At 40.8% G+C, this 15562-nt stretch overlaps 1 protein-coding gene across 1 annotated transcript in view; it reads left to right on the forward strand.

Annotated features, from left to right (window-relative positions):
• The window catches only part of LOC149445015 (putative cation-transporting ATPase 13A4), a 119255-nt gene that overhangs the window by 46481 nt on the left and 57212 nt on the right, over positions 1-15562 (forward strand). Inside the window, exons 10-14 of the mRNA XM_089654308.1 lie at positions 1892-2062; positions 3072-3229; positions 10114-10302; positions 11224-11285; positions 13540-13690. Coding sequence (XP_089510434.1) covers positions 1892-2062; positions 3072-3229; positions 10114-10302; positions 11224-11285; positions 13540-13690 — 731 coding nt within the window. The remainder of the gene's footprint in view (positions 1-1891; positions 2063-3071; positions 3230-10113; positions 10303-11223; positions 11286-13539; positions 13691-15562) is intronic.

Below are 15562 nucleotides of genomic sequence, written 5' to 3' on the forward strand. Positions count from 1 at the left end.
ATTTATGTATACTGACCTGCGTTGCTAGCTGCCAACATTATTCTCTCTAGTGCTGACTTCTGCTTTGCATAAAGTATGATTAATGTGTTTAACCACTAGGCTACTGGGCACTTATACCCCCTTCCTGCCCAGGCCAATTTCCAGCTTTCAGTGCTGTCGCACTTTGAATGACAATTGCGCGGTCATGCAACACTGTACCTATATGAAATTTTTATCATTTTTTTGTGACAAATAGAGCTTTCTTTTGGTGGTATTTAATCACCTCTGGGATTTTTATTTTTTCTTAAACAAACCAAGAACCACTGAAAATTTTGAAAAAAAAGTTTTTTCTTAGTTTTTGTTATAAAATTTTGTAAATAAGTGATTTTTCTCCTTCACTGATGTGCGCTAATGAGGCTGCAGTGATGGGCACTGATAGGCTGCACTGATGGACACTGATAGGTGGCACTGATGGGCACTGATGAGGAGGCACTGGTAGGTGGCACTGATGGGCATTGACAGGCATCACTGATGGGCACTGATACATGGCACTGATATATAGCATAGTTAGGCGGCACTGACTGGCACTGTTAGGCGGCACTAACTGGCACTGATAGGCTGCACTGACTAGCACTGATAGGCGGCACTGACTGGCACTGATAGGTGGCACTGATTGGCAGCACTGATAGATGGCACTGATTGGCATTGATAGGTGGCACTGACTGGCACTGATGGATGACACTGAAAGGCAGCTCATATGGGCACTGATATGTGGCATTGATGTGCACTGGTATGCACTGATATGTGACATTGATGTGGCACTGATAGGCACTGGCACGCGGCATTGATCGGTACTGACAGCTGGCACTGATGGACTTTGGCAGGTGGCACTTCTGGGGTTACATTGATCATCAGGGCACACAGATCATCAGTGCCCTGATGATCAGTGTACATGTCCCCTCCGCGGAAAGCCGATTACCGGCTCTCCTCCTCTCGAGCTGTCAGCGTGACAGCTTGAGAGGAGAGAAATGCCGATAACCGGCATTTCCGTGTTTACATATAATCAGCTGTGATTGGACACAGTTGATCACATGACCGAGCCGACATGTTCGGCTCTTTCCCTGATCGGTGATCCGCTTTGTGCGAGGGACACAGCGCACCTCCGATCGCCGTGCTGCGCGCTCCCTGAGCCGCACATGCGTGGTGAGAATGGGAGGACATCATATGACGTCCTCTCAGAATGAGAGAACCACCTTGCGCCCGTCATTGGACTATATGGCGGGCGGTGGTTAATATTGAAAAAAACAATAATAATTGAATCCTAACTCTTGAAAACAAAAGTACAGTTGGTTTGGCTCTGACTACTTCTTTGAAAATAACTTAAGCTGGCCATAGATTTGGCTATTTCAGTAGGGCCTGTGGTTGAAGGAAAGAAAATTGCATACCTATGGCCAGTGCTGAACTTTGTTTCACTATTATTGTTTGGATTAGTATCAAAATCCTTAGTGTTTGGCTGCTTTATATTAGCGCAAGGTTTCTTTTTTTTTTAATACACTATGGCCAGTCTTAGTAGCAGACCTCAGAATTATATTGCCGCACAGCTGGAAGTGAATCAAACTATGGGAATTGATTTACTAAAGCTGGAGAGTGCAAGATCTCACACAGCTCTGCATAGAAACCAATAAGCTGCCAGTTTTGTTGTCAAAGTTTAATTAAACAAGCTGAAGCCAGAAGCTGATTGGCTACCACGCACGGTTGCACCAGATTTTACACTCGCCAGTCTTAGTAAATCAATCCCAATATATTTTATGTTGCATACAGTATGCTTATTAAGCACGCATTGTTTACTGATAAAGTATACATGAAACAATTTCTGAACTATACCACTAAATCAGCACCTTCTGATTTTTAGGTGAAAGTGTTCCAGTGATGAAGACACCATTGCCCATTGTTGATAATTCACTTGCTTGGAAGGAGTACAGTGGTGAGGATTACAAGAGACATGTGCTGTTTTGTGGCACAGAAGTCATCCAAACACAGAGCAGCCATAAAGACTTAGTAAAAGCTGTTGTGTTAAGAACGGGTAAGTACATGTCATTCACAGGCCCTTACTAGATTTTACATCCTAGTCAGTTGGGCACGGTTCACAAAGGGTTAGTCCTGACTTTCTCCTGAAGGACAAGCCTCAAGTTCAGGTAACTCCCAGACTCTACTCTCTGTTACACTAGTCACTTCTTTTTAGTCTTTGCCAGGGAGATATCCTGCTTCTCCTGAAGGCCCCCATATACTGTTTACACTCTACTAAGCTTCCCCATAAAGGGACTAAAAGCCCTTCTCAGGGTGGGTACTTATAAAGCATACTTTTTTTGGGGGGGGGGGTCTTTTACTTTCCCCCTTAAAGGGATGCCATGTGTCTCAGCTACTCACTCACATAATATGATTGCTTAATTTATCTGCTCCCATGCAAAAGACCCCATGTGATGAAGCACGTGATATATATCATGGCCACACCAAAATGGCTGCCAAAATCTCATGGGAATTTCTATGCCTATCACAGATAAAGGCTTTTCCAAGATATCCACTGGAGACTCATCATAGAGGACACATTTGTCCAATGCTGGGTTTTCCCTTTAATTTTGAACTAAAGGAAATATGTGCAGGTAGGGGCATCTAGTGGCTAGAGTGTAAACTACATAGAAATATCACTAAGGGAAAAACAATGGGAATATACTGTATCATCCTACTACATAGGAATTTTCACAGAAGTGCTAGTGTAGTTTGTCAGCCCTACTTCTCCGTTTGTCCATTCACAGAAAACTATGCATCCTTTTAATTCACGTATGTATGAGTAGCTTTTATTTTACAATGAACATTTAATCTCTGTTAAATTACTTTTGATATACTGTGTGCAGTTTTGTTAGTAATTACATAGTAATGCACTTTCTTTGTGCTCAATACTGATGGTCAGTAAATGTTAAATGTATGTTAAGTACAATGTTGCTATGAGAATAATTTTGAAGTAATGGCCAGTATTCGATGACAATGATGGTGCTGAGTTTGATGATTTTTGATTAATACTATTTTATCTTCAGGATTCAACACAGCTAAAGGGGACCTTGTTCGATCCATCCTCTACCCCAAACCTGTTAACTTTAAACTTCACAGAGATGCCATCAGGTTCCTAATTGGACTTGTAATAATATCAGTGGTTGGAGTAATTTATATTGCTATTGTGAATACAAAGAATAATGTAAGTTTCTGGTCACATTTGTAAATCTGTGCTATTGCTATTTGCTACTTGGTCATGGTTATCTGTACCAGCAGCTAATTTTAATGTAGTTGAGGAAGGTACCTGTTCTACAACTGGGTGTCACCTTTGGTAAAATACAGAATTTACTGTATACTGGCACATAATGACAAATGGCAATAGCAAATCAGAGGATAGCAGAGTACCTCACAAATATACTGTTCTATGTAGGACGCCAATTTTACATTATGGTATGTTACAGTTCTATTCATGTGACAGCACTGTAGTTGTGATATTATTGTGCAGGGAAAGTTAAGGCCCCAAGAAGCACCAGAAAGTGCAGACTGCACTCTTAAAGTAAATACAGCTTATGTCTGGGTTTTATTAATATTAATACATTAAAATTATTATTATTATACAGGATTTATATAGCATATAAATATTCAGCGAGCACTAGATAAAAAATCAGCTATTGCACTAAAAGGAAAACCATATGCCTTCAAGGAAACAATTAAAATAATAGTGCAGTGCTAAAAGGTATATCATAAATAAATCAGTACAAGGAATCAATAATATGAATATAGATATGAATAACTCCAGAGGGTGTCCAGTAACTAAATGTGTGTTGAAGGGAATACTCTGGTAATGCAAAAGAGTTCAAATAGATATGATCATAGTTCAAATAAACATCAAGGATTGTGACCTAGGTGACTCTGTTATTCCCAGTTATATATGATTCAATACTCCGGTGAAGTGCAGGATTTAGGTAAAATGCGCACTCACCAGATGCTAATATATAAAGCGCGTTGTATACAGTAAATGGTGGTCTGTCAGGGATCCCTTCTAGGGTGGTACCGGATACAGCCTGGAGTTAGGTATCCTTCATCTGAAGTACAGGATGGAAATAAGCCTGAGGTTCCCTTTAAGAGATGTATTGATCAACCTCTTCCAGGCACTGGGATGGTCACCAAGGAAACTCTTTTCTTTCTGACAATGCTGTCCATGCTGTGGAATGAAACCCTGGAGTTGTCATGGAGATCAGATAGAAGCTTGCCGGAAAACAGGATGACAAATTGCAAAACCGGTTTTGATTCAATCTATTCCCACTATGAGCTAAGAACTCAGGACAGTTGAGTTGTCAAGCCTCCTGATGTTCCCCTCCCCCATGCTGTGGCAGTGAAGTTGTCGTCGTCGTTTCATGTACAGTGCAAGGCTATGGACCCTGCTTGATGATGTCAGGACCCTAGACCACTGGTACTCTAGCAATGTAGTTGGAGCCTACAGGAACAAACCAGTCCCCGCAGCCTCTGTTCTGCTGCACACAGGGCTTCTGACATCACCAAGGACAATGCAGCTTGCTGATGTCAGAAGCCCTGCAGGATAGCAGGATAGCCTTTTCTGCAGAGATAGGTTTTCAGAGATCGCCTAAAAGTGGGCAGAGTAGGCGATGGTCAGATAGATTGGAGTAGAGAGTTCCAAAGGATAGGGGAAGCTCTGGAGAAGTCCTTGAGATGAGCATGGGAGGAGGAGACAATAGAGCTAGAGAGCAGGAGCTCATGGGAGGAGCGAAGAGGACGGTTTGGGTGATATCTGGAGGTAAGAGTGGTGATGTAATTTGGAGCAGAGTTATAAATGGCTTTATATGTTATTGTTAATGTTTTGAATTTTATTCATTGGGCAATAGGAAGTCAGTGGAGGGATTGACAGAGAGGGATGGCAGATATAGAATGGTTGGCAAGGTGGATGAGTCTGACAGCAGCTTTCATGATATACTGAAGAGGGGATAGCCTGTGATTAGGTAGTCCAATGAGGAGGGAGTTACAATAGTCAAGGCGAGAGATAACAAGGGAGTGATTAAGTTGCTTAGTGGTTTTAGTGGTTAAAAATGGGCATGTCTTGGAGATGTTGTGGAGGTGAAGTCTACAAGATTTGGACAGTGATTGGATTTGGGGGTGAAAGGACAGATGGGAGTCCAGGATTACACATAGTACCCTGGCATGAGGGGAGGGACTGATGGTTGTATTAACCTTAATGGAGAAGTCTGGGGAGGGGGCATGGGCTGGAGGGAATAGCATGAGCGCCATTTTAGAAAGATTTAGTTTGAGAAAGTGAAGTGACATCCATGCTGATATGTCACTTAGTAGGTTAGTAATGTGCAAGATGACGGAGGGGTGAAGTAAGGAGTAGAAAAATAGATTTGTGTGTCATCGGCATAGAGATGGTACTTGAAGCCATTGGAGTTTATCAAGTGACCAAAGGAGGAGGTGTAGATGGAGAAGAGAAGGGGTCCAAGGACAGAACCTTGGTGGACCCCTACAGAAAGAGGAAGTAGAGCAAAGGAGACAGTGACACTGAAGGAGCGCTGCGATAAATAGGAGGAGAAACAGGAGAGAACAAAATCTAGGAGAGAGTGGAGTTTTTTTAGGAAGAGGGGATGGTCAACAGTATCAAAAGCTGCAGAGAGGTCAAATAGTAAGAGTATGGAGTAGTGGCCATTGGTTTTAGCAGTTAGTAAATCATTAGTGAGTTTTAGCAGGGCAGTTTCAGTGGAGTGTAGTGAGTGAAAGTCAGATTGTAAAGGGTCAAGAAGGTTGTTGTCAATGAGGTAGGAGCTCAGGCAATTGTAGACTAAGCGTCTAAGAGTTTAGAGGTAAACTGGAGCAGGGAGATGGGTTTTAAGTTGTTCAGGTTGGTAGGGTCCAGTGAGGGCTTTTTAAGTATGGGAGTGATCTGTGCATGCTTTAGAGGGGAGGGGAAGGTGCCTGTAGAGAGGGAAAGATTGAAGATGTGAGTGAGGGAACAAAGGATAGGAGAAGAGGGTGACCATAGTAGTTGTGAGGGAACAAAATTCAGGGAGCAGGTGGTGAGATGGTTTTCTGAGGAAACTTTAGTGACCTCTTCAGTAGTGGCAAGGTCAAAAGAAGAAAGTGTTGAAGAAGGTTTAGTATAAGATATGGTAAGTGGGATAGATGTCTGCATAGTGGAGATTCCCCTACAAATTGCATCAATCTTGTTTTTGAAATGATTGGCAATCTCGTAAGCAGTGAGTGAGTTACAGGGTAGAGGTGGAGAAAGTAGAGAGTTAAAAGTAGAGAAGAGACAAATGGATGAAAAGGTGTTAATGAGAGTGACAAAGTAGGCTTATTTGGCAGCATGGAGGGAGGAATTGTATTTTAACCACTTGCCTACCAGGCACTTATACCCCCTTATTTACCAGGCCAATTTTCAGCTTTCAGCGCTGCCGCACTTTGATTGACAATTGCGTGGTCATGCAACATTGTACCCATATGAAATTTTGATCATTTTTTTCTCACAAATAGAGCTTTCTTTTGGTGGTATTTAATCGCCACTGGGCACTTTACTTTTTGCGCTATAAATAAAAAAAGTGCAAAAAATTTGAGAAAAAAAAAAGTTTCTTTGTTTCTATTATAAAATTTTTCAAACAGGTAATTTTTCTCCTTCACTGATGTGCGTTGATGAGGCAGCACTGATGGGCACTGATAGGCGGCACTGATGGGCACTGATAGGCAGCACTAAAGGGCACTGATAGTCAGTACTAATGAGGTGGCACGGATAGGCGACACTGATAGACAGCACTAATGAGGTGTCACGGATAGGCGGCACTAATATGCAGCACTGATAGGCGGCACTGATAGGTGACACTGATGATGGGTACTTATAGACGGCACTGACTGGCATCACTGCTGGGCACTGACTGGCGGCACTGACTGGCACAACCCCTGGGCACTGACTGGTGGCACTGACTGGCAGCACTGCTGGGCTGCACTGGTGGTTGGCACTGGTGGTTGGCACTGGTGGGTGGGCACAGGTGGGTGGCACTGGTGGGCACAGGTGGGTGGGCACAGATGGGTGGCACTGCTTGGTACAGGTAGGTGGCACTTCTGGGCACAGGTGTGTGACACTGCAGAGTGGCACAGGTGGGTGCACTGCTGGGCACAGGTGGGTGATCTGCTGGGCACAGGTGGGCGGAGCTAGTGGGTGGCACTACTGGGCACCGATCATCAGGGCACTGATCATCAGTGCCCTGATGATCGGTGCCGATCCCTGCTCTGACAACTGCCGGTTCTCGGCAGTACTTTCCTCACGATCTGACAGCGTGAGGAAAGTGCAGCCGAGAACCGGCACTTGCATTTCCCTCTGATCAGCGTGTCATTGGACACCGCTGATCACGTGGTAAAAGGCCGCTGTGATTGGCCTTTTACCACATCACGTGATCAGCTGTGTCCGTAGGACACAGCGATCACGGAGATCGCCGGGTGCGCGCCCCCTGGGGTGCGCAGGAGAGCGCGTTCTGGGAGGACGTCATATGACCTCCACCCAGAACTGGCCGGCCGCAGTGCAGCCATCATTCGGCTATCTGCGGTCGGCAGCTAGTTAGGAAAGCAGATTTATATAGGGTGAATGCTTGCTGTGAGTTTTTTTTATGCCACAATCACTCCAGTGCACGATTATGTCTTAAGATTTCTGGTGTCATCAGTCTGCCAAAATTGCAATGGTCAGGGCCTGATACTTTGTGTAGTTAGGAGCAAGTGAGTGTAGTGTGGATGAAAGTGAGCTGTTATAGACAGAAGTGGCCAGGTCAGGTCAGGTCAGGGTGGGACAGGGGAGAGATTCTGTCATAGAGGTGGTCAGTTGCAGAGTAGAAAAGAGAAGGGTTCAAGTTGTGAAGGTTTCTGGGGGCAATTGTTTGCTGCTTGGAGGGATAGGTGTTTGAAGACGAGGACACTGTGAAGGTGATGAGACTGTGATCCGAGAGAGGAAAGGGGGTGTTTGTGAGGTTGTAGGGAGTACAAAGATGGGAGAAAACAAGGTCTAATGTATTCCCATTAGAGTGAGTGGAGGACTGTGTCCATTGTGTTAAGGCAAAAGATGAGGATAAGGTTGAAAAGTTGTGAAGTAGCTGGGTTGTTCACATTAATGGGGATGTTAAAATCTCCAAGGATGATAGTGGGTATTTCAGAGCAGAGAAGGTACGGTAGCCAGGCAGAGAAGTCATCAAGAAATCATGACACTGGTACAGGAGGGTGATAGAACACTGCAATCATCAGAGAAATGGGAGAAAACATCGGAATTCAGTGAGTATTGAAAGAAGAGAAGGATAGAGAGGGAGGTGTAGGGAGGACTTGAAGGGTGCTTAGTGGGGATAGAAGCAAATCAACTCCACCTCTTTTCTGCCCACTGGGTCTAGGTGAGTGAGTCCGGTGGAGGTCTCCATATGAAAGTGCTGTGGGAGAAGCAGAATCTGATGCTTGTAGCAAGGTTTCTATAATTGCTAGTAGGTTAAGGGAGTAAAATAAACAATTATAATCAAAACCTGACATTTCCAAGTGTAGCATTTTTTCAAAATCATTTAAATACTTCTTACTACATTACTATTAAAGTACTCATAAGGGTATATTTAGGTCTTAGTGTAATTTAAGAACCTAATGAACACTTTATTGTGAAGACTACATTTCTTCATTCATATCGAACTATTGTCTTACAGTAGAAAAAGGTTACATTGAAGCGGAGCTTTACCCATAACAACTTGATTTAAAAAATGTTATTTAACAAGGAAAATACATTCCTCATTAACAATTATGCTACCAAAATTAGTGTGTGCTGTAAATTGCCTCCAGCATTGCTCCTGTTTCTTTTTGCTGGAGGCTGCCATTTTGCTGAAGGCCAGAGCCCCTGAACAGCAGTAAATCATAAAGCAGAACTAAACCCATCGATTTAAGTTTAAAAAAACAGTTACATTCCTGGAATGCTAGGATTGATAACTGTAACATTTGCTTTTATCCACAACCAAACTAACAAATCATCAAATGGCTGGTGTCATAACTGATCACATGTGCAGCACCACAGCAGTTGCACATCAAACAGAAGAGCTTCCTTGGCTGTAAAGCATAGGAGGATTTAATTTCACTTTAAGGATGTCAGCAGATCAGCCTCTACAAATTTGGCAGTCTAAAAATAGAAAGCAAGTGAGCATGTGCAGAGTAGAGTGAGATAGTGTATTATTGGATTTTAAACACCATAGGCACTTATTATATATGTTTTACATAGCTATACCTGCAAAAGAGGCCAGCCTGAAGTGATCTAGCAGGACTTACTTTTCTGACTAAAGTTCCACTTTAACCGCTTCCTGACTGCCCTGTAGCAGAAATACTGCTACAGGATGGCATGGGTGCTCAAAATCACGTTTATATATATGATTTTGCATCTCCGGTTAGGGCCCTACCCGTGCCGCCATGACTATCACCGGGTCCCAGCGGGTGATTACTCACAGACGCCCGGTGATTACCGAGGATCTCCGACAGGGAGGAGCACAGCACAACCATCCAAAGCAGTGCGCTTACAGTGAAGCACACAGACATCGCCCCATAGTAAAACACACCCAGCACACAGCTAATCCTTTGATCGCCATTCATGTTAACCTCTTCATTCCAAGCAATGTTGTCACAAGCATAAATTATAGTGTAAAATATAACTTTATCCATTGGCTGTGTAATATGCTCCATCCAGAAGAAATTTTCTGAAATATAAATCACAGTGAAAGTGGTGTCACTTGGATAGAGTAAACAAAGTCCCCAATCAATGGTACAAGTGTCAAAACAGCAGCGGTAAACTGAAATTTTGGAATTATAAGTACTGCTTTCTATATACTGCTACTGATTTGACACTTGGAATGTAGCTAAATCATTCAGAGCAGTTTATGAATAGGTGAAATTGTTGGAAAAATACAATTTTCCCTGAACATACAGGAAAATATATTATTTTTTTACCCTGATAAATAAGTCCCTATGTCCATGCATATTATAGAACACCTAATATATATGTAAAAACTGAATGCTGAAAATTATCTTTTGTTTGACATCCTATAGGGCTCTGCCAGCATGACTGTCTTATGGTGTTTACTTTTAATCACCGTCAGCATTCCAGCAGCTCTACCAGCTTCTCTGACAGTTTGTACATTGTACTCACAAACAAGACTTAAGAAAAACAACATATTCTGTTTAAGTGCACAGAGAATTAATATGTGTGGACAACTTAACATCGTCTGCTTTGATAAAGTAAGAAGTCACCTGCAGAACAATTTTGGCCTACAAAGTCTTGTTATGTATGTTGTAGACAACATATTTATAGGTAATCCCTGAAAATGTTGTGTTTTTGTAATCATTACCAATATTTTTTTTTATCCAAATCCTCTTCAATGTTCACTTTTGTTTAAGTTATCTATTTTGTTCAGAAACACCCTACTCTCAAAGCAAAATATTTTTGGGGGGCTGAGTGTGCCAGAGCCAAATGGGGTTATACTGTATATTTTGGTGAAATACATTATACAGTATCACCATCTTCCCCAATCTAAGGTCACCAGATTTGTTTCAGGTTAGTAGTTGTGTTTTTGCACTTTTTACCAAATAAGTTCAGCAGTAAAGGGCCCTTTCAGTGTTCAGTCTGGATCATCTGCCAGTTTTTCAGAGGGATCCAGGCTGAACAACAATGTATGGGTATGAAGATGGTCCAAAGTACATCTGTTTACATCTGAGTCAGTTTATGTCCTCAGAACAAAAAGGTCTGCATCCTTTTTAGTTTTTGTAGAAATAAATGGATATAAACAGATATGGCACATTTATGTCTGATCCATTGGGTAAATGTCACATAAATGGAGTATCTGGTTTAGCCTCTATAGTATCTTATGTATTATATATATGGAAGCCATTTAGGACACTAACACATATCTCCATTTTCATTGCAAAGTGCAGGTCAATGATGAAAAGGGCAGGAATGCCTGAAGATATTAGATTATGCATAATTAGAAGCAATACATTTTGCTTTATGTGCTGTTTTCCTGTTGGTGTTGTCCACCCTATAATTGTTATACATATAAAGCACTATTGGATAGATAGATAGATAGATAGATAGATAGATAGATAGATAGATAGATCTGTGTACAGAATATAATAAACAATCTGATATTCTTTTAAATGCAGACAGGTACCATGACAGAGGATGGCATGGAACTATGGGGCATCCTTCCGTCGGGAGGATCATTGTAAGTTTAACATTGTACATGTGACTTTGGTTTATGACAGCTGTTCTGCACTAAGCTGTTTCATAATATTTCACAATATAGTTTTAGGTACATATCATGGTGGGTTGATTTTGTAATGGTAAATAGCCCTTTTTCCTCTGCTCTGCTGACTTGTATCCCCCAGTAATGCCAACAAAAATACTGTTTTTCATTTTCTTTGCACATAATTGACTATTCTTTGCAAAGTGAAGGTTCACAACATTCAACTCTGGGGAAAATTCCTTTGCAACATGCAACTTCTTTTGCAAAGTCAACAGCTTTTCTGCCACAGGAAATCAACCCCCATGTGGCATTCATGATCATATTGAGAGAGTTGGTGGGAAGTAGAGTCATTGGCTGACATGTACCTAAAATTATAGAGTGAAACAATGCAGCGCAATGATAAATAAATAATAAATTACAATAGTTCTTACAATGTGAAACGTGCTTGTGTCAATAGTGATAATAACTCCACTGTGCTCATGAGGGTCAACATATGCTACTCATGATATCTTCCAATGCATACATATACACTCCCATGTAGACTGCACATAACCAGTGCTGTAAATATACCATAAATAGTCATGTGTTTTGATGTAACGCGTAGGGTACGCCAATGACGTCAAGCTGTTAACTGGAAGGCCACGTGCCGCCATTTTGAAATAGGGATATCTGGCTAAACACACTGTATACTGAGTTTCCAACCCTGTAGTGTCCCAGGAGGACACATTTTAATGTGAGTTGAACATATATTGTTTTCATAAAGGCTAATTTAGCAGAAATACTGCACTATATTGAGAATTTGTTTTACATGGATATGGAGCAATCTGGATTTGCCTAAAAGTGCTGGCAAACAGAAGTGGAGATCTGTGTACCATTATACCCTCCCAGGTTAAAGGGAAAAGTGAAGTTTGACTTGTCATTATGGGTCAAACTTGGAGGTGAGCGCAATAGTGTGTTGGAGGTGGAAGAGCACTAAGGGGTGACACAGGAGCACCGTACACGTTTATACAGCAGTGTAATTACACTAGTTCACTTACAGTACAGCAGATTTAAAGGGAAGGTTCACCACTATAGAGAGACTTTTTCTTGGTGTATTTGTATCACGGTATATAGGAAGTATACCACACAGATCTGCATGATATGATTTAGAATTTAAAGGGAAAGATCACTATTAAGATTTTTTTGTATGTATGTGCACTATTTATGGTATATTTACAGCACTGGTTATGTGCAGTTTACACAGGAGTGTGTATGTATGCTTTAGAAGATATCATGAGTAGCATATGTTGACCCTTATGAGCACAGTGGACCTCCTTCTCTCTAGTTCCCTGGTCTCCTCCTCCCATGCCCGCTTCCAGGACTTCTCCAGGGTGTCACCCATCCTCTGGAACTCCCTGCCCCAACCCATCAGATTATCACCTACTCTCCTCTCCTTTAGGCACACCCTGAAAACCCATCTCTTCAGGGAAGCCTACCCCACCCCCTGCTAACTTGACCAACCTCCTCCACTCTTCCCACCACTCCATCCCCCACAGCTAACTCCTCCTGTGCCACCATCCCCTCCCTCCTAGATTGTAAGCCTGAAAGAACAGGGCCCTCAATCCCCTCATGTTTTGCATTGTATTGGTATTGTTCTGTCACATGTTCTGTCCCCCTTTGTAATGTACAGCGCTGAGCAAACTATTGGCGCTTTATAAATACTGTATAATAATAATAATAATAATAATATCACTATGGACACAATCACGTTTCAGATTGTTAGCACTATTGTAATTTATTATTTATTTATTGTTGCGCTGCATTTTTTCACTCTATAATTTTGTTATATGTGGGAACACATTATATGGTAGCGGCACATTTATTTAGGAGGACTTATTGCGCTGAAGGTTTTTATACACATTGACATGTACCTAAACAACCTGTTTGAAGAGAATCAATCAACTAAAATGAGACTCCTAAAGGGATGTTAATAATCAAGCAGTTAAGGTGTTCCTGGCGAGGATCAAAAGAGGTTCTGCCTGATTGCAGAGGTTATCATTGTGGTTAAGTCAAATGTGGATTAATTGCCCCAGTATCAAGAGTGTTCTATATCCCATAAATTTTATCAAGAGTGATTCTTTAATCTTCCTTTACAATTGTTAGATATTGCATTGTATGGTGTATTCTACTATATGAGAAATGCTTGTACTTTTTGTGTTTAATAATTATTTGTTTGCACGATATGACCATATAGTTTTCAGGATGTACATTGCTTTATACCTGGGAACAACTTGCCTTGGGGTCCATTGTTAGGAGCAATGGTCAGCTGTCACTCTCTCATTGTCCTGAATGGCAAACTACAAGGAGACCCACTTGACCTGAAAATGTTTGAAGGAACAGGCTGGGTAAGGAGAGTAAAATACAATTGTTACATATAATATAATGCATGGATTCTCATGTCTTGCTGAAACGATACAATGCATACAGACAGTTGATAATTAGGCTGTTAATGGATTAACTCAGTGTTTCTCAACTCCAGTCCTCATAGACCCCCAACAGGTCATGTTTTCAGGATTTCCCTCAGATGAAACAGCTGTGGTAATTACTAAGGCAGTGAAACTGATCAAATCACCTGTGCAAAATAATGGAAATCCTGAAAACATGACCTGTTGGGGGTCCATGAGGACTGGAACTGAGAAACACTGGATTAACTGAAGAACAATTTGAAGGATTTCTCTTATAAGTGACTGTTACACTACACAAAGGATTGCAAAAAATCTGGAAAACATCTATAAGTGACAGGCTGTTAGTTGTTCCCTTTTCACATGAAGAAAAGTGAAGAAGCTTTTCATTTGGTTGAACTGGGAAGGAGAGGGACTGGTCTCGAAGGAAACATTGTTTCATGAGAAGACAGGCAGTCCCCGTGGTGAGAGATCTGCCCATCATATACATAGTCATCCTAACACTCTATTTCCTTTGTAACCCAAAGGAATAATGTTTTCTGCTGACTGAATGCAGGTTGGAGAGGTATTGATAACAACTTGTATACAAATCAGAGGGTGAGCTGGGACATTTTAAAAGTATCAGAGAATATAATACACATTATTAAAGTGTATCTAAAGTAATTCTCTACTCTATGTAACATTTTAAAAAGGTTTGGTTTTAGATATAGTTTAGGTTTAACTTGTGCTGTTAAATAAAACACATTCATCTGTTTTGACCAGTAATGAGTAAAACTGTTGTTTGTTATGGTTATGCACAGATCCATATCAAACCAAGTTTATAATAATATTCTGCCAGCTTTAGAAGCAGCATAATACAGAAAAAGTTCAATACTAATGCATTGCAGCCTCAAAGACAAATATATTTCTATAGGATTCACAAGAATAGCAGATCACCTTGCAACCACTGAAAGTCAAATTGTAAGCACTCATTTATTTTTAAAAATTATGTTGACATACTGACAAGTACATACTGTTGATATTTTGCTTTATAGAAAAGTCTGATCAAATAAACTCATGAGAGAAAGCAAAGAGAAATTTTAATTGAGACCAAAGTCTCTTCCACAGGACGCAGAACATGACAATCTAACTTTCAACTTGTCTCCTGCATGAGGCCAGCACTGGGGCAAACTGAAGTTCTGAGGATCAAGAAATTAGGAAATAGTGTAGCGCAAATATAAAATCTTACTTTTATTTCACAATACAAGGAAATATTTTTACACATAAATCCTAACAAAATTAGGGGTTTTTTTAATGGTGAATAAAAACAACAACAAAAAAGAACCATTTCATAATATGGTAAAATCATATTATAATAAAAATGCCAAAAAACAGAAATCAATGAACCACATTTATATGGTACCAATGAACCAATGAACCATGTGTATATACAAATATCAATATAAAGTTTTCTCTATGCATGGTATTCTATTCACAATTATTTCATTTATTAAGCATCTATAAAAGTATTTTAAAAAAAGCAGTAGACTGCCAGCACTTGGCCAGACATACTGATAAGTTTGAAAAAAGGAAAAATACAGTGAGGAAACAACCAATCATGTGCAGGGGAATTTAAAAAATGGAACTTCTTGTATACATTCTTGGATATTTAAGGTAGACACATTCAATCCATGACAATTAATTTAATTTCCTTGCATGTCTATTGAAATCATGCCTATGGTCTCTGAAGCTTCCTGAATAAGCTGTTCACACAAAAATAAAACAAAATTAACAAAACAATTGCAAAATTAAAGATTGCAGTAGTAGAACAAGAAC

The sequence above is a fragment of the Staurois parvus genome, unplaced genomic scaffold (genome assembly GCF_062004578.1).
Source record: "Staurois parvus isolate SC_StPar_1 unplaced genomic scaffold, SC_StPar_1.0 ptg000750l, whole genome shotgun sequence".
Taxonomy (NCBI): domain Eukaryota; kingdom Metazoa; phylum Chordata; class Amphibia; order Anura; family Ranidae; genus Staurois; species Staurois parvus.